Genomic DNA, 19,487 nt, shown 5'->3' with positions numbered 1-19,487 from the left:
GGAGCTCACCCTCCCGTTTTGCACAGGTTGCACTGCAGCACTTCAGGACAGCTTGGGGAGGTCTTTCAAGGAGTAGTCAGGAGCTGCTGACCCTGCCAGGTTCCTCATCATCACCCTGGGCCTTGCCAGGACAGAGCTGCTGCCTGTCCTGGTGTCCCCTGTGTTTCTGTTCAGTGTGACAAACTGTGTGATGAGTCCATGTGTTTGTGTGACAGTGTCTGGTTGAAGTGTCAGAGCTGTCCCACTCCCACCCTCAGCCCCAGCCCTGCCATCCCCACTCAGGGATGTCCAGGCTGCAGGAGGTGGGGAGGAGGAGAAGGAGCTCCTGTGTGTTGATCTGTTCTCTGTTTGTCTGTATTTGACTCCAATAGCCCATAAACACGTGAGATAATCTGTAACAGCCTCCATGCCCCGAGGACAGTGTGTGCCAGAGTGCTCTGATCCCGTGGAGGTATTCCAGCAAAACCAGCACAAATCGGTGTCCTCCCAAAGCAATTTGACCTAATAAAGGAGCAGTTAAAAACAAGTAGAAGAATAAAAGAAAAGGCTTTATAAACAAACCAGGCTGTACATCCCCCAAGGACCTTGGCGTGGGTCAGGGCAGCTCTTCCCTGTGGTGCCTGGCAGAGTTGGGGTGACTCGAAGGAAGAGAAGAGATGTAACCTGTCCCTCATGTGTGCAGGAGGTCAGGGACAGGTTTCAGCTGGACCCAGTGTCCAAGGAGGACATGTGTCTAGTGCCAAGGGAGATCCAAGGTGTGGCCCCAGCCCTGAGTGCAGCTTTTCCCAGTGAAAGGAGAAGGGCTGGGTTTCAGTGTCTGTGTGATTTTGGGGTAGAGCAGCCCACACCCCACCTCCTGCCGACACTGAGGGTCTTGGTGACCTCCTGGGTGGGGCTGTTTGGACGTGACACTGCCAGTCCCCATCATCCCGGTGTCATATGTGCCTTCTGCCACGTGCCATCAGCTCACCAGTAAAAGTGCTGTGTGACACAGCCTCTGCCTGGGTTAACTGGGGAGTCCTCAGCATGGAAGAAAGGCACATCTAGAGGGGCTTCCAGGGCTTCCCATGCACATCCAGCAGGCCACAGCTCCTCCTGGTCTTTTTTCTACAAATCTTTCTCCTGGTAAACGACAAAACCCTAGGACAAACCGAAAAATTAGGGTCTATGTCTAGATTATGGATGTGCTCCTGATGCACTGGGTCCAGCACTGTGGCCTGAGCTCCCAGGATGAATTCTGGCAGGAGGCTGCAGTCTTCCTCTTTCCCTACAGGAGATTTAATTATTGCCTTTTCCCCTCCTAGAGCATAGGATCAGCTCTTACACCGTGTCCTCCTGCCTGCTCACCTCCTCTTGTCCAGGGATGCTGAGTTCATTCCTGGATGGCTCTGGCCTTCCTTTCTCCTGCAGGACCACGGACAGCTTTCCCCATCCTCCTCACCATACCCACCAAGGCTGCGGCCAGTGGGGGCGATGGCGGTCCCCCAGCCCCAGCTACTCCAGGCATGTGGGGCTCCGGCAGCACAACTATGAGGTGCCTTCGACTGCTGGCCCCGGGTTAATCATTAGAGTCCGGCCATAAAAGCGTGGCTGATGAAAAGTTCAGACCATGGTGGCTGGGGAGCGGGGAGGGCCTGCCATAAACATTTATGGGCCCAATGAATCCCTCACTCTAACCTTGACACTATTTACTGAGCAGGAGGCCTCAGGAGGTCACGGTGCTGCCCAGCCATCGCTGTGGGTGCTGGCCAGGGAGCCTGGGCTGGGCTGGCCCCTGGAGGGGCACACAGGGCTCTGTGTGGGGTGATGCACTCCGGTGTTTCATGATGTCGCTGCCGGCCTCAAAGTACCAGAGAACCGGGAGAACCTGATGCCTTCCCACAGCATGGAGTTGAAGCTGCTCTGGGCTGACCAAGATGGTCCAGTCTCTGCATGTTTCTCAGCTTTTCCTACCTGCATGTGGTCATGCCATATTCCCCAAATCCCCACTGCAATCCTGGGATCCTCAGGGCTCTCCCTTGGCAGCTGCCATCAATCAGCACTGTACTGCAGAGCGATGGGAGGGATGGAGCCGAGGCTGTGCCAGGGGATGTGGTTGGGAGGCAAAGCTGGCAGTGAGGGAGGACACCAGGGGCAAAAGGCACTGGGGCAGTGGCACATCCGGAAGACACGTGTCCTGCGCCATGCGTGGCTGCCCGGGGCTGGGGGGGATGCAGCAGTGGGAATATTCCAGTGCTGACACCTGCCGGGGCTGGGACAGATGGCAGGAAGAGGGGGCAAAGGGGCACCCCGGGGCCTGGGGTGGGGCAGGAACAGGGAATGTGGCAGCCCGGCTCCAGTCCCCCTGAGGTACCAGCCCACCTGCATGGGCAAAGCCCAGCAGGTGCCCCTGGGAGCCCCCCCAAAATCTCCCTGGACTTGGCTGGCGGTCCTGTGCCCCTCACCCTGCAGCACCAGCTTCCTCCAAACTCCCCCAAACTGCCCAGAGGTCACCCCCACCCCCCATCTAGCCTGAACACCTGCTGGGGGCTCCCAGACACCTGCAGCCCGCAGAGCCCTGTCCCTGGGAAAAGGGCTGGATTGCAATGAGCTGGGTCTGGGCATGACACTGAGCTCCCTGAAACCCCAGAGATACTGGACACCAGGGGTGGGCCATGTCCAGAGTACCAGCATCCTGCAGGCAGCAGGATACCTGCAGCCCCTGCCCAAGGCTTGGTCCCAGCCTTAATGCTTTCGAGGACAGGAGTGTGGTGACGGAGGGACAAGGGGGTGGCAGACGGTCTGAGTCACTGCAGTGACGGAGAATCATCTGTTTCCATGCTCAGAAGTTGGTAGCTATTTATTGCACTTGAACACCAAGAATAAAACTGACACTCGCCCTCCCTCCCACACCCACCCTGCTCCCCGTCCCCCTCCACCGCCCACCCCAAACAGAGCATCCGATTTGAGCAGTGATCATTCTGTTCACAGCCGCAGGTTCAAAAAAGACAACGGAAAAGGAAACAAAATCAATCCTCCCCCCCCCCCACCCCCCCCAAGTTCCCACTGAATCCAACACGGTCACACTGCTCAACAGTTCGAGTGCACTTACAAAAAGAGAAGAGAAAGGCTTCAGCTGCAACCGTACAGACGGACAGACACGAGGGGACAGGCAGCTACCCCTCCCCGGGGCCTGAATTTTTGTTACGTGACAAAGCTTGGTATACTCTTAATTATAATATATTTTTTGCAATCATCTTAAATAAATATTTCCATAGAGATTTCCTGTAAGTATATATATTTTATATATATATATAATATATAAGAGAGAGAGATAGATCTCATTTTTTTTTTTCCTTAAACCACTGTTAACATATTTTCCCTGCTCGTCCAAAAAATGTTACAAAAGCCCTAAAATTGTGCAACAGTTAGAAAAAAGGGACAACAATCCAAAGAAGGAAGGAGCCACTCAATACAGTCCCCTCCACTGCTCCCTCTCTCCCACTCCCTGTTGATGACCTGCACGAGGGAAAGAGATTCAGATGAATCTGGTGGCAGAGTGGCCACCAGCCCCTGCTCTGGTGTCCCCACAGCCTGCTCACGTCTGTGTTTCCCTGTCTGATACAGATGGACTGGGACCTGCACCTTGGGACATGGGCAAGGGTGAGGTCTCTACTCTGCTGGCTGGAGGATCTGTGCAGCATCAAGAGCGTGGGGTACACCATGACGTGTCCTGTGCTGGGGAAGAAGGGTCAGTCTGTCTCCTGGGGTGGTCAGAGGAGGTTATGGGATCTCCTGCTGGCAGACACCTCTTGGTCCATGGGGCTGTGTGGTTGCCCTCTCACACATGGCACTGCAATCCCACCATGGGCTGCAGAGCCCACTGGGAGCTCCAAGGGGGAGTAGATGACTGCTGCCTGCTCCAGCTTCTGGGGATCCATGGGCCATCCATGGGAGGAGAGGAAGGTTTGGGATCAGACAAGGGTTTGGTGCCTGGCAGAAAGGGCACTTCATGCGGGTTTTGTGGGGAAAGAGAGCTCTCCCAGCTGTGCCTGGCTGGGGTGAGGAGGAGGGTGCCTGCTCCTCCAGCATAGAGCAGAGGCCCAGGAGTGACCTCTTGGTCTTCCAGAGGGGTTGCATCAGCAAGATGGGAGAAATTACGATGTTGCCCGTGGACCTTGGCAGCCAGGAAGGGAAAACAGGCAGCTCCCAAGCCCACTTGTGGAGCTGGGAACTCAACACCACTAGAGCAAATGCTCCCAGTTAGACATCCCCTGTGGTCTGGAAGAGGTGGAAGAGAAGATGAGTTTGGAGGACTTCTGAGTTTGGTTTGACCCAGACACCAGGAGACCAAAGGAGAGGAGTTCTGTCTGTGCCAGTAAATGAAACATGCCATAGCCTGATCTCCAGCCTTGAGGCTGATGGGACTGGAGGTCCATGGTGGTAAACTCTATCCCAACAAGGTGGCCTTGTCCGTGTTGCTTATTAGGAACATCCCTGGACCTTGTCATTCCCAGAACCATGATGGGATTGTTGGGGCCATGCCCGTTTGCAAGTGTCAAGGACAGTATCAACAGCTTAAAAGTAGAGATGTAACAGCAGCATCCCTGGCTCTTCCAGCCAAAGAAGGATGGTGAAAACTTATTTATATAGCTCTCCTGCAAGTTTAGGAGAAATTAACAAATGCAAAGGAAGACAGAGACAGATGTTTTCCATGGATACTGAAAGAAATGGTGGTGGTCCATCAGTGCTTGCTGAGACACTCTGGAGATACAGGAACCTGCTCTGGAGAAGCAGGGCAAGGTGGGGCAGAGACACCAGGCAGGACAGACCCCTAAAGTGCAGGTGCTTAATGCTGCCAGCATGGGCATGTTGGGAAGTTGAGTCTTCCTTGGTCAGGCTGCAGCTTGACTGGAAGACTAGAAGGAGTTTAAACTTCAGACTCTGCTTCCCTTGGAAAGGAGTGTTGCAAGGACATCCAGCTGCCTCCTGGGGAGATGACCTTAGGGAAACCTCAAGGAGAAGAAACTCCCTCCAAGAAGATGCCTCAAAGCCTTCCTGGGAGCCAAGATGCTTCTCCCTAGAAGTGACTGTGGGTTCTCAATGAAAGGAGATTGTATCTACCCCATCTCATCTGTTATTCCCAGCGAATCCCACCACACCCCTAGTCCCAGTCCTTTCTCCAGTAGCAGCTGCTGGAGCAGCTTCACTCTCACAGCCCACCCAAGGTCCACAGCTATCAGCAGCTTCAAAACCAGGCTGAGATGGCATCTGCCCTTCAGCCCCCATGCAGAGCCCTGCTGCGATGTCTCCATCATCATCCACCTTATACCAATTCCCAAAAATCCTCTTGACACCTGGAGAGCTTGGACATCAGAAGGTGGATGACACTGACCGCAGCTGGCTTCAGAGCCAGCTCTGGAGAGGGGGAGAGAGAGAACTGTGAAAGAGCTGAGTCCTTCCTTTAAAAATTAAAAAAACTTCAGCACTACGTGACTACAGGAAGAAAAACAGATCTGTAAAAACACCCAAACTCTACCTTAAAAGTTAATCCTTTCCCTGTATGGATCTCCCTGCTTTGGGGAACTCTTGCAAGCCTGTGGTGCACAGGTCCACAAAGGGCATGGGGACCCCCACAGGCACCCATGGATCAGCTCTGTGATTTGCCCCCAAAAAGGCATCTCCTACATACATCACCAGCAGCCATTGCACTGCTGGCACAGAGGAACACATCAAAACACTTCTCAGGGCCTGTCCATGCCCCAGCAGTTTAGATTTCTTCCCCTCCATCCAGTGGGAAAATATTTTTGCAGTCTGCAAGGATGCAGCTGCATTTGGCATGGTGGCCGTCCCTGCCTCAACAGAGAGCAAAGCATTCAAAACCACAGAAAAGGCAAAATACACGCTCAGAATTTACATGGAGGAAACATTTCCTCTTTTTTTTTTCCTTTTTTTTTCCTTTTTCTTTTTTTTTTTTTAGGTCCAAAACAAGCAGTTTTTGTTCATTTCTTTGTTTTTCAACACACGCACCGTCTAGAAAGTTAAACACCATGCAGACAAAGAGAGTGGAGCTAGAAAGTACCCCGGGGCAGCAGTGCTGCAGAAGCCTCACGTCAGTGAGTGAAGAGGCTCCAGTCGGAAAAAAAGAGAATGTGAAACGGAAGAATTGCCGGAAAAACACCCACCCTTGGACCTCTGCCTGATGGCAAAGAGGTGAGACCAACATTCCCCTTCCCGGCCATGTCTTCTGTCCTGAAAACCACATGCTGGTGGCACTCCCAGAGCCACCGCTGTGGTTTGCCCTGCAGGAAGACCCATGGGGTGCAGGAAGGCGCCATGGCAATATGGGTGCCCCTGGAGGTGGGTGCCTCTGCCATCCAATGCTGTGGGACAGAATGGGACAAGCCACCACGGTGTGAGGAGGGGGCTGGCAGCCGTGGGACCCCTGGCAGAACAACCCCACTTCAAATGTAAACGCAATGAAAAACAGCAATCCCCGAAAATCCCCCCTCCCTCCCCACTTAAACAGTTGAATGTTTCTAGTTATTACATAAAGATCCATTTCAGCAAATACTCAAAATCAAGTTACGAAATACACGGTAGGTTGGTTTCTTTTCCCTATAAAAAGGCATGCGCTCAAAGGAGAAGACAGCGAAAGGCTTGTTTGTTTTTGCCGAAGCACAATCAGATTCTGCAGTTTGTCACTAAAGCTTGCATTCCTTGTTGTCGCTGGAAGGAGTCACATGGAGGTTTGTGCCCCGAGCCAGCAGCCAGCTAGACTGCCCCTGTCCCATCCTGGGAGTCAGGAGCAGGGGAACACCAGTGCTGTGGCGGGGGGGCAGGGGTGGGTGCTGGGGTAAAGGATCCAGGCTGAGTGGTGGGTGAGCAGGAGGGCGCAGGGGCAATGCTACTGCCCGGATATGGATGGGAGAGCCCCAGCTCCCGTCTGTGACGATGTGGTACTGCGAAGCAGTCGTCTTTCTCATCCTCTCTTCTCCCAGCATTGCCAGTCTCTGCTCCAAAGGGAGAAGGGAGGAAGGAGGGAGAGCATCCTTCTTGGCACAGCAGCTGCCTGGAGCCAGGGTGCAAACCTACTTGCTCTCCTGGGAAGGAGCCAGCCTGCGCTGGGAAGGGAAAAAATACAGACAATCTTTACTCACCCATCCAAACACGGCCCTCCTTGCACAGGTACGCGTGAAAAATGGACTTTGCAAATGGATTGAATTGCAGTTCCCCGGCCGAGGCTGCTGGGAAGCAGGAACTCAGGTCGGGAGCAGGCGGAAGTCATGGTGGCAGATGGGGACCTTGAGAGCAGCAAAGCAAAATCCACCAGCACACAGGGAGGATGCAGCAGAGAGCGGCTCAAAACTGCCCTCCTCTTCCTCAGAGGGCTTCCAGCAGAGGTGGGGATGGAGGCGGATGATGAGTCTGAGCCCAGTTCAGGAGATGTGCTGGGTAGTGAGGGGGCCCACCGACGCTATGCAGCCGATGAGGGAGGCCTGTACACCTGCCAGATGCTTGGGGTTAAGTTCATGGTTTCTCTTTTTCTGATTCATGCAGAGGAAGGGGGCCCAGCGCCATGACCCCGGCAGGGGGGGGGTTTGATGGGATGCTTGCGCTGCACTGGCGGGGCTGTCGTGTGTGTGCGGTGAGAAGCGAGGGGTTATTCCAGCGGGAACCAAGCAGCAGAGCCAACAGCCAAAGTCCCGTAGGTGAACATGTCGGAGGAGGTCTCCCCTTGGTAGTCAGTCAGTGACAAACCCAACCCGGGCAGGGCCACGCTTCAGCTGCAAAACACAACCCAGGAAGAGCCGAAATTTGCTTTGACCATCCCTTTGGCAGAGCATCCCTCTCCCCTCATTGCCATCTCACAGCAATCAGCCACCTCCTCCCCATCAGGGATCCTTGGGACAGGATCCCACGTGCTGTGAGCTTCAATGCTGCAGCGAGCCCACACCCAGCCCTCCTTATCCCCTGTGCCCCGTCCCCGGATGCTCACAGGGCTTACTGCGGTAGGACCGAGGGCGCGCCAGATCTGTGGAAGTGAACAATCTGCCATTTGCCATCCCGGCGGTGCCAGATGCGGGTCTCCTCGGACTGGGCAGTGCGGGGGATCCCTCCGGAGTCCACGTACTGCGTGATGCGGATGTAGGCAATGCAGGCGGACTCGTCTCCCATCAGGTGGATGTGGGGGTTCAGGATTGTCGTGTGCACAGGCTTGCTGTTCCGGGACCACACTGGAGAGGGGACAAGCACAAGGGGATTTAGGCAGGGGAAGGAGTTTGGGTGGCTCTTGCCCAGGGTGGCAGCAATGTGGGAAGGGGAGACACTTGTGTTATGCTCTCTGCTTGATGGGGCTGAGTAAATGCTGTACATGTGGGTTCAGCATGGGCTCACCTAGAAAACAGCTAACCCAACAACTCCTCTACAGACTCCTGGCCCCAGCTGACCTAACACCTCCTGCTAGGATCCCCCAAATCAGCCAGAGATGCTCACACAGCCACCCTAACCCTATTCCCTTCAGCAAATTGATGGAGGTCAAGACAAGTACATGCGAGGTGGGAGGGGTCCCTCAGAAAGCAAGTGAGCTGCTTACGGTTTTCGAAGTAGAATCGGTGGAAATCCAGGCCTTCCACAAGGTTACCCAGAGCCTCAGGCTCAAAAGCAGTCATTCCAGGGTCACACATCTTCCTGGGGAGCCGGGAAGGAGAGAGAAAAGGGAGAGGTTATCTCACCACTTCTGGTATGAGAGCCTGAAGAATCCAAATGCCTCCTGCTCAGGATGGTTCCTTCAGGATGAGGAGTGTCTGCACCAGTGAGTAATTCTTGCAAAAATCTGACCTCATCCCTGCATTCTGCCCAACCCACCTCAACTCCTGCCCACTGGCTGCAGCCAGGACCCCACCAAAGCAGGGTGCATTCTCCATCAGTCACCCTCTGCAATTAAAACTCCTCAAACATTGCCATCTTCTTTACAAGAAAGGAAGACATCAGGGAAAAAACTCGTATTATCTGCTCTGTATCAAAATATCCCTGCTGCAATCCTCTGAGGCAGGGACGAAGACCTGCACTCACTCAGACATCACTAATTAAATCAGCCTTGGACACAGAAGAGGTGTACTCTGAACAGCATCAGCTCAGCAAGAAGAAATCATCTATGCTTCAGAACAGCCTGTGGCAATCTGGATATAATGGATTCCATGGATGCAAACACTTCTTTCACCATAAATCACATTTACAATTATTCCTCCTTCTGCAAACCAAAAATTGGGCTCATCTGTGACAGTGAGACCAAAGAGCTGTGGTCAGCTGAGCAGGAGAGCAGCATCAGGCTTGGAAACTGATGTCCCCTTCTCTTGCACGGTCTCCACTCTCCCCCACTACATCAACCTGGTCACCCTGCCCCAGGCAGCAGTGAAACCTCCTGGGCAGTATTGTAAGAGTCCCAGACCCCGGTCTGGGAGGCTGAGCCCTCACCCAGCCCAAACCTGCACTGGGCACACTCACGTGTAGGACTCGAAGTCTCCATTGCTTATTGCTTCAATCAGCTGCTCTGTGACTTTAATGATTTCTTGCTTCCGTACTGTTGGTTCAAAGAGAAAAGGGAAATAAAAGCATAAAACAAACCAGAAGTAGTTGCTGGTGTTACCATATTGGTGAGAGATCTTTGTCTCATCAGAAAAAGACCACAGGATGTGGGGTGACTTTGGAAACTGTACAGGGAAAAAGCAGGAGAGCGACTTGGGATAGAGATGTGGGGAAGGGCTCCTCATCTCCAGATTTTCAAAGTCAGGGAAAAACTGAAAACTTCTATAACTTTCCAAAGAGCCAAAAGGTTAATCACCAAGTGGGAAGCTACCCTCAGCCCAAAAGTTGGGACAGGCTGGTCTTGGCTGAAAAGTGCTGCTAAGCTGAGACCCTTTACCCCATGAACTCACAGCAGAGGCCAGCTAGGGCAAGCTGGACCAAGGATGCTCTCACCTCCCTCTGAAATGGGAGGACAGGGTCTCAGCAGGGAGGAGAACAAGCAAATGACATGTGCAGCCACACCAGGAGACACAAGAAGGGACCCAGCAAAGGGCACAGACCTGTGCATCTGCTGCCAGGGATTCCAGGCACTGCTGGTTCATCTGGGAAGGGATGGGCTGCAAGAGCAACTTTGGCCCCCAGGGATGCAGGAGGAGCTGTCAGAGGTAACCCTGGGCTTACTGACAATGCTCTGCTTCAAATGCAAATTGGCATCATGCTTGACTTTTTTCCCTTTGCATTGTGACCAATGAAAGGAGAAGGAGCGTTCCTAGGAGTTGTCCAGAAAGGTGAGGGAATTCCATCACTTCCTGAGCACCACCTGCCTCCACATCCAGGCTCAGGGAGCCCCTCTCCAGGAGGATGAGTTGTCCCATTAGCTCTCATGTCAGGCCAAAGTCCATCTTACTTTGTGCCGAGATCACTTCATCGAGAGACTTTACAAATTAACACCGATAAATTATTCCCTGGGTTATTCTTAGAAAGCTGCCTCTGGCAGGCAGGCGGGCGGCAGACGGGGATTTCCCCTGGAGGCTTTTCCCGAAGGGACATTTATTTTAAAAGAGCAGCTGGGCTGCTATCCCTGCAGATTTCTGCCATTTCCACACCTGCTTTCAAGGAACATCCCTGTTCACAGGAGCACCCTGCTCCTCACCAGCAGTGCCCCAGCTGCTTGTGTCAGCAACCCAGCAGTGAAAACACCTGAGGAGTTAAAGCAACTTCTTAAGGGCCCTGAGGCAGCTCGATGGTGGTGGGTTTTGCTGTAGCAAATATCTCGTGAGGGGTGGCCAGACCCATGGGCAGCCCTCCTAAACAACCTGCCCACCTTCCCATGTGCCCCCACTGGTACCTTTGGTGTCTTCGTCCTCAATGGTGGTGTTGGTGCTCTCCGACGATTCCTGAGCAAAGAACAGAAAGGAGAGATGGGGTGGTGAGAAGGGTCTTCTCCCTGTGACGGACGGAGCTTGTGTGTTCGACAGCCCCCCGAGTCCGACCCCACAGCGCTCAACTGTGCCAACAGACAGAAACCAAGGAAAACGCCAGCAGGTCCAACCTGTCCTCAACCACAGCTCTAGGGCAGCACTGGCAGAGCCCTCCCTGACCTCCACCCCTTGTCGCCAAGGGCACAAGAGGTGGGCTGTGGAGGGTCTCGTAGGAACGGCGCTGCCTTTCCTACCGACACCTGTGGGGACAGAGATGGGGGCAGGTCCAGGGGCCATGTGGTGGGTTCCTAGGAGCGTTGCCGGAGGGGCAGGGAGAGGGGCTGTGCAGGGGTGGAAGACACCATGTTGACTGTACAATAAAGAGAGAGATGTACAAATTAACAGCGAGGAGGAGCTGGGATGAGAAAGAGGGGACTGTGCAGGAGTGAGAGACCACACTGACCGCAGAGTAGGGAGAGAAATGTACAATAAAACAGTGCTTCCAAGACCCACATGGACCACTGAAGGCTGAGACACAGCTCTTTCAAGAAACAGCTGAGCACTACACAGATTTGGGGGGAGAGGGGTACTGACCCCCCGTCTCTCTCCGGGAGCCTCATCAAGGCAACTCTGCTAGCGGAGCTAGAGCAATGGCTCTGCTAGCTCTTCCCAGCAGAGCCTTGCTTGTGTATTACCCAGAAGACCCCGATGTAGGTTGGCAAGGTGTCCCATGACCATACAGTCCCCGCAGAGGCATGGAAGGTGTTTCTCCAAGGCTCCTTGGACCGATGCAGCCTGCAGACCTGAGTCAGGAGAACTGGGAGAAACGGCATGAGAACCCATCAGCAAGAACCAGGGCTGGCTTCCCACCAGCTGGTGGCCAGCAAGTGCCTGCACCAACCCTGTTAATGGGGTTTGTGGGTGATACGGCTTTGAGGATGTTCCCTCCAACCCCTCTGTCCCTTCTTCCCTACCCCGAGGTAACTTCCAAAAACGGGGGAAGCTGGAACATGTGGAGAGGCCCAGCAATATCGGCATTTAGGAAGACGAAGGACACTCACCATTAACTGAACGCTGGAACTGGACTTTCTTTTCTGGAAAAACAAGGAGAAGAGATGGAACAGGAAGAGACACAGAGTGAGAAAGGCTGAGAGCTGCACATGAAAGGCAGCAGCTCCTGAGCCACCCTTCTCAGTCCTCATGGAGGGGCAAACGAAAGGCGCCGAGGGACTCGTTGCTCCTGTGGGGATGTGCCGCCGGCCGCAGTGTTGGTGGTGACTTGTCAGCTCCCTCTCCACATTCCTGGCAGCACCTTTCTCTCCTGACCTGCCAATATCTCTGGGGCTGCTCATCCCAAGGACCTGGCTAGTCCAAAAGGGAATCCTCTAGGAGTCAATGACCGCTCTGGAGGCCTGTGACCAGGCCAGCAAGCTCACAGGAACAGAAGCAGGATACTGAAAAGCTAAGGCAGCTTCACCACAGCCCTGTGCCCAGCGTGAATGCTGTACTGACTTCTCTGGACCTGCCCTGGGTGCATCTGCTGATGGCACTGACCGGTGTGGAGATACTTCTTCAGGTTTAGCCTAGGACTAGACCAGTCCTGAGCTGACTGGTTTAAGGCCAGCCTGGCCTTAAGGCCTCAAGGCAGGCCCACAGTGTGGGAAGCAGTCCTGAGCACAGCTCCAGTGCTTTATATCAGGACTCCAAAGAGAAGACCTGCACATTTATCTCCATCCTTGACCACTACCACTAGGCTTTAAGGTTTTTGGGTTGGATGACCTCATATCCACTCTTCTGCTTGCAATCCCAAACTATTTCTGGACTCACCTTCCTTGCTGTGCTCTGCTCCCCATCTCCATCTTTAATTTAGCTAGGAGAAAGGGGGACATACATGCTGACCTCATACCCTTTCTGCACCTCTGGCTCCCAGGGAATGAATCCCAGTGTGCGTCAGGGAATACCAATGTGCAGAAATCAGAATCTGCAGTGCCAAATAACAAAGTGCTGTACCAGCATATTTAACGAGGCACCAGCTGTGCCTGCCCTGCAGAGGGAAAAGCAGCACACACTGTGCAAATCTCTCAGAAAAGTCCATGGAGCAACCCATTAGGGTGCATGGGTGGGCTACAGCATAAAAACTGATGATATCCATTCCCCCTCATTGTTCGTTTCACATCCTAATTGGCTCCCACCAGCATCCTCAGCGAGCTTCTCCCTCTGCTACTGCTGCTCTCCCCGTCCTCACTAGGTCATAGAATGATGGAATCACAGAATGGTTTGGATTGGAAGGGACCTTAAAGATCATCCAGTTCCTAGACCAGGTTGCTCAGAGCCCCATCTAACCTGGCCCTGAACACTTGCAGCGATGGGGCACCCACAGCTTCTCTGAGCAATCTGTTCCAGTGCCTCAACACTCTCACAATAAATAATTTCTTCCTTATATCCAGTCTAAACCTGTCCTCTATCTGCGTGAAGCCATTCCCCCTTGTTCTATCACTCGATGCCCTTGTCCAAAGTCCCTTTCCAGCACTCTTGTAGCTCCTTTAGGCACTGGCCCATCTGTCAACTCTCACCCTTCCTTCACCAAAAAAAAAGACATCCTAAAGGGCAGAGCGAGCTGCGGTATTTTGTCAGGAACCTCATGGAGAAAGGGAGCTACTGGAGCTGGGCTGTTGCAGGAAGGACTGGCAGCTTCTGCTATCCAAGGACATGAGACGGGGCAGCAAACTGCAGAAATTTCAGACGCAACAGAATGCAACACAAAGCAGTGACCGCGTCGAGTCTGGACATACAGTAACAGGATGCGACACGGGCAGTGAGCTCATCAGTTTAGGACGGGACAGGATGCGACACGGGGCAGTGATTCCATTAGTTTACAATGGGACAAGATGTGACACTACACAGGGCAGTGAAAGTATCATAGCTGCTGGGACGAGAGGACCTCCCACGGATCCCAGAGCAGGGCTCAGGGGGGATTTCTGGTCCCAGGAATGCTTTTAGTAGGTGAGGAACCTCCTCAGGAGGGCGAGTTTCAAGCTGTCTGAGCCTGGGCTGGCACCGTGCTGGTGTTGGAGGGCTGTGCAGACAGGCCAGAGGGCAGCTCCAGCTGCCTGCTGCCCACCAGCACAGCTTTGGGCAGGAAAGGCAGGGATGGCTGCCTGGGATCTGCCTGCTCTCATGAAGATGGCTAGTCCAGCATGTTACTCCAAGTGTGGACACAACTCTTCTGACAGTGGCCCACACCACGTGGCCCTGCTCTAAGCAGGCAGGACCATTCCCTTCCCACCGTCCCAACCACTCAAGGCAGGCTTCCAGGTTCCTACCTTGGTTTTCCAGCCAGTTAAAGAAGTTACCACTGCTCAGCAGTGTCCTGACATCTGCTGGTTGCCCAGTGGGCCATTAGAGCTTCACCCACAACACCCAGCCTCCCTGTGCCCCCCTGAATGAGTCATGCTGCGGGTCCCCCCAGGCTGAGCATGGGAATGAGAGGTGGGGATGGTTATGCTGAAGGTGGACAACGCAAGGAAGCTGTTGGGAGTGAGCTTGTCTCTACCTTGTCTTCTCCTCCTGCACCTTCCTGGCCATCTAGCCAAGCTGTCTCCCCTTTACTTGTTGGAAAGGGGGCAATAAAAAAGCAAATCCATTCTCAGAGCTTGTCCACACTCTTCAGAGGAGTGCTGATGAGTAGACTGGACTCAGAATGAAGCCTCATGATCTGCTCCCTTCTCACCAGCAAGGGCTGAGGGCTGGGGATGCAAACCAGCCTCTCTGATCCTGCTCTGAAACCAGACTCTCCTCACTGAGTTTCAGTGATGAGCCAGAAGGCTGTTCACCCAAATAAACTATTTTCCTACAATCGGAAATGCCTCTTTTCCCAGGATAATGTCTGCCCTCAAAGCTCCTTCAAAGTCCAACAGGGAGCATCATTAGCAAGTTGGGCTGGCAAATGGTTGTCTACCTCAACACAGAAATTCAAAGCTGTCTCTTTCTGCTGGAAAATTAGATTCAGGACTGTGCCTGATGAAGCCTCTTCATCCAGCAATCTCTCCTTTAATAGCTTAATAATGCATCTTCTGTTTGCTCTCACCTGTGCTCCAGCAACCTGTACCAAGTCAGTACTACCTGTGGTGTCACATCTTAGGTGACTCTCAGAAGCAGCTGGGACCTCAGAGCAGCAGAGGACAGGCCAGCAGTGGCTGGCACTTGGAGTGCTGTGACTACCATGGGATCTGCCAGCACCAGACCTATTAATTCTGTCCTGGGAGTCCCATGAAATCCTGACAGCGCAAAGTAATGTTCTCCCAGAGCCATCCAGGCCATCAGCTTCATGCTACAGAATAACACTGCATGGCCAGAGTGGCCTCTTGTGGAGCTGAGCTCAGGTTTGGAGGGTTGTGCATGGTCTCAGTCCTTGCAGGTTTCTCCTGTCCCAGCTGCTGGGTCTGGGAAGAGTGGGAGAAAGATATGCCATCCCTAGACCTCTGGCTTCACCAACCATTCGTACTCAGGAAGGAAGAAGCTGGCTGAGGGCTCTGCTCTTCCAAAACCCTGCACCCGTCACAGCCCAAAAGCTGGGTCCCTGCAAAAGGGCGGGAGAAGGTTCTGCAGGTTCTCCCAGCAAAGGGTCCCTGTGGAGGAAGGAGAGCAGCCACTCTGCAGTCGGGCTCCTAAAGCTCTGCCTGATGATGGAGGAGGTCACCACGATGGAGGATGTCACCATGCCAGCTCTCCCTTGCCGAGTGATCCATTGTATTCATGAAGGGAACAGGTAAGGAGAGAAAGACCCTCGCATGGACCATTCCTTCCTGCAGGAGGAGTTTGACAGAGCTCAATAAACACCGCTATCCATCACATCTCCATGTCACCAGAAGCAGCAGAATTTTGCTGCCTCCTGGAGCCGCCTTGTCCTGGAGCAGAGCTGCGGCCCCACCTCGGAGGGCCTGATGAACCTGCATGCTCTGCAGGCCAAGAAACGAGATCCACTGAGCACCAGCTTGTTTTTAGAGAATCACCAAGCTATTTACTCTGTCGAAGCAACACCATGTTTCTTTGCTGTCTGCACTGGGCACAGGGGACAAGCAGCACTGCCAAGGGGGTTAAAAGCACCCATGTGTCACCCAGCAGCACACCAGCCCTCGGGACAAGATAGGACAGGAATTGGGGCCAGTCTCACCAGCTGCAGCAGGACCCCCATGCTGAGCGAGCAGGAGATGAGGCCACCCATCCCGCTAGATAGCTGCTGTTGAAGCCGTGGTTCTGGGCTGCAAAGCTGCCTCCTCCTGTCCCCTGTCCCGGTGCAGCTTCTGCCTCTCCCCCTCCCTGGGGGCAGCGAGGGACAAGCGCATTTTGTCGGCAATGAAACAGCAGCGAGCTCCCGCCGGGCACCCTCCAGCACCAGCCCACTCCCTGCGCCCGCTGCGCTGCAAAGCCTCCTGTGCGCTGCCTGTCCTGGCAGGAGCCCAGCCGGTGGCACGGGGACACACCGGGACAGCCGATCCAACAGCTGCCCTTTAAAGTGCAAGGTGTCGCGGGGACTGCACTGACCACGGGCACAGCACGGAGACCCCCACCGCCAGCAGGGCATGGAAACGCTCACCGCCGGCACGGCACAGAGACCCCCAGCACCGCCCCAGCAGCAGAGCGGCAGGCAGCAGAGGGCACCGGGGGTGGGCTTACCTTCACGCCGTCATTCTTCTTGTTGCCACCACTTTTGCCTCCTGGAGAGAGGAGGAAGGAGATTAGCAGAGCCAGGCAGGGCACCAAGACCAGGAGGGCGAGGATCAGCAGCATGGTGCCGGGGGCCAGGGCGGCAGGACCCCCAGGAGCGGCTGGTGGGGTTCTTCTTCTCTCCGGCAACCCCCGGTGCAACCCGTGGGAGCTCAGGGGCGACCTTGCCAGCACTGTCCTGTCCTACCCCAGTGGCTCTTGGCCAGGGGCATGACCCGTGTCCTATCGTCACGCCAAGTCCCTGGGGCGGCTGGAGGGGGCCGGCTGGGCTGCCCGGCAGAGGCGGGCTCTGGCCGGGCGGTGCTGTTGACCCGGCGTGGTGCAGTGTGGAGAAATGGGCTGCCCGCCTGCCGCCCTCTAATTTTAGCCCCATGCTGCCGGGATCATGTGCTGCCGGCCCGCCGGCCCGACAGCTGCAAGCCCGCATTTTGACAAGGATGAAAAGCAGGCGCCTTCCCCTGTGCCCACCCACCGCTGCCGACACTGCCCCAGCCCCCCGGCTGCACAAACCAGCCCACTCCCCTGGACCCCCAGCTCAGGGGGGATCGGTGGAGCCCAGTGCCTGTTGCCCACCAGCCCTGCCGTGCCCGGGGAGACTGCTGAGCCCTCGGGCCGTGCGTGGGATGGGCAGCACTAGGAGAGATGCTTTTGAACTTCCTGCCTTTTGATGCTTCCTGTCCGCCTCTCCCGGCCTGACATCGGATCCCCCCAGCTGCTGGACTCCTCCAGGGCCCGCCACAAGCGCTAAATGTGTCAGCACGATCCCCCCACGACAAATGCAGATACCAGCCCTGGCCACAGCCCTCTGCCCTGGCACCCCTGCCCACCTGCTACACTTGACACTCGGGGAGCCTCAGCAAAGCACCCTGAAACACCCAACTAACCCCAAACAGCTGCCACCAGCCAGCTCAGCAGCGTGCAGGGTTTGGCTGGTGTGCCCCAGCCCTGTAGCACCGCCGCAGGGCCATCCCCAGCACTGGGGAGGGCTGGAGGTGACAGCGGGTGGATGAGCTGTGCAGTCACATGGCTCCATTTGGTTCCATGCCTGGGGAATCGCCTGTGAAATCCCATCTGCAGCGAGGTGTCCCCAGGTGGAACAGCTCTCAGGGAGAGCAGAGGGGCTTCTGGCTGCACTGAGACCTCTCCAGTGCACAGGCTGGGCTGCCATGCTCGGTCCTGTCACTGCAGCAGCCCTGGGGATGTAGGGAGACAGGAAGAGAGTGGGGACTCCTGCAGGATTAGCATCCACCTGCCTGGGGAGGGACCTGAGAGATCCTGCTGCCATCTGCCTGCAGTGGCACCCAGGGGCCTTTCCCTACTCCCAATGCAGAGGATGCTCTCCCTGAGCCACAAACGTCTCTAGGAGGACACAAAAACAGCTGCTTGAGCTCTGGCTGCCCCCAGCACCCACATCCCCATCCCAGCACAAGCCAGATGGTTGCGTACAAACCCCAAAGCCCTAAAGCATTGTGGATCACTGAGCCTCAACTAGACACCTACTCTCTTGCATCCCAAGCCAGCAGCTAGCCTGGAGGTGCCAGGTGACCTCTCCTGGAGGAGCACCCAAAACCACACATCCCCAGAGGCACAAGGCTGCAGCTTCAGCCTCCCTGTGACACATGAGGCAAAGCCAGCTCTCCAGGGACCCTACAGATTTGCCCTGGGTATCCTGTAAGAAAGAAGATGAGTCCCAGAGACAGCACCTACCAGAGAAGTTCCTGGTGGCCAGCATGGTGGTGAGGATGGCTCCCTGAAAGACAAGGAAGGCAGAAGGAAAGGGTGTGCTGGGCCCCGGCCCCCTGCACCCTGCTGCTCCCCCCATCTCTGGGGGAGGAAAGCCCTGCTCAGCACCTGTCCCCCAGCCACTGGAAGGAAGGAAACTGGCCCACGGACTGATATTCTCCTCCTGCCATCAAAAGCAGCTCTCAATACCTGACCCCATATCCCCAGCATCAGGGCATTGGGTTGCATTCTCCAAAACTGCCTTCCCTCCAAGATTAAAGGGATATTAAATATCTGCAGGGCACTTTTCAGTCTCATACTACCCTGTCCTAGATGAAGCACAACCCCACTGACTTGGGCCGGCAGCTGGCAACAAGGGGACCCACTGAGAGGGGAACAGGATTTAATTGTGATTAAAGCTGTGCCAGCTCAGAGCAGCAGGGCAGGGATTGCTCATGGGAGCCACGCAAAGATCATCACCACAAAACAACATTCGTAAAAATCCTTCCCCTTCTCCAGTTGAGTCTACTAACTAGTTGCTCAGCGTATAATGAGATTACTTTGGACTAATTGCTTACAGTAATGGATTACTATTTTGAAGCGCATGCCTGAACTAATTTGATTACTTGTCTAGCTGAAAAGTAATAATAGTTTATAGCCAGTTTCTTTGCTTGATAATCTTGTTAGTAGCCTGCAGCTGTACTGCTCTGTGCCACACTGTGTTCAGGCCTGGAGCGCTGAAGGCTCCAGCTGTGGCACAGACCAGCCTCATCCTGCTCTGCAGGAGGCATTGTGATTTCCAGAGCCCATTCCCAGCGCCGTGCTGCCGGCTCAGGCTTGGCAGCACGCAGGAGATAGGTGCCTCAGGGAGGTGCTCAAGCATCAGGGAGATGATGATTTTAGAGTGGTCCAGGCTGTGGCACACAGTAGCATCCAAGAAGGGAAAGGCTGTGTGGCTGCTGGGGTGGGTGAGCTTTTTGTCTGTCTGTGGATCACTTTATTTCTTGGCTGCAAAGTGTCTTGGCCATCAGGCAAAGGGTCTCACTGTGCCTTTCAGGCCCGTGTCCAGCCCCAAAAAGAAGCTATCTTGACAATGACTCCAGTGGAAAA

The 19,487-nt window shown here is 54.8% G+C and overlaps 1 protein-coding gene across 1 annotated transcript in view; it reads right to left on the bottom strand.

Moving 5' to 3' along the window:
- Nucleotides 1-3,051: 3,051 nt before the first annotated feature.
- Nucleotides 3,052-19,487, bottom strand: part of CAMK2A (calcium/calmodulin dependent protein kinase II alpha) — a gene marked incomplete at its 5' end in the record, with an annotated part of 34,028 nt that continues 17,592 nt past the window's right edge. The window contains 8 exons of the mRNA XM_082291638.1: nt 3,052-7,766; nt 7,988-8,216; nt 8,576-8,670; nt 9,487-9,562; nt 10,856-10,904; nt 11,990-12,022; nt 16,605-16,645; nt 18,363-18,405. Coding sequence (XP_082147764.1) covers nt 7,763-7,766; nt 7,988-8,216; nt 8,576-8,670; nt 9,487-9,562; nt 10,856-10,904; nt 11,990-12,022; nt 16,605-16,645; nt 18,363-18,405 — 570 coding nt within the window. The 3' untranslated portion in view covers nt 3,052-7,762. The remainder of the gene's footprint in view (nt 7,767-7,987; nt 8,217-8,575; nt 8,671-9,486; nt 9,563-10,855; nt 10,905-11,989; nt 12,023-16,604; nt 16,646-18,362; nt 18,406-19,487) is intronic.

The sequence above is a fragment of the Coloeus monedula genome, assembly GCF_965178545.1.
Source record: "Coloeus monedula genome assembly, chromosome: 15".
Taxonomy (NCBI): domain Eukaryota; kingdom Metazoa; phylum Chordata; class Aves; order Passeriformes; family Corvidae; genus Coloeus; species Coloeus monedula.
Note: the sequence above shows the minus strand (reverse complement) of the source record. Positions and strands in the feature narration are given on the sequence as shown.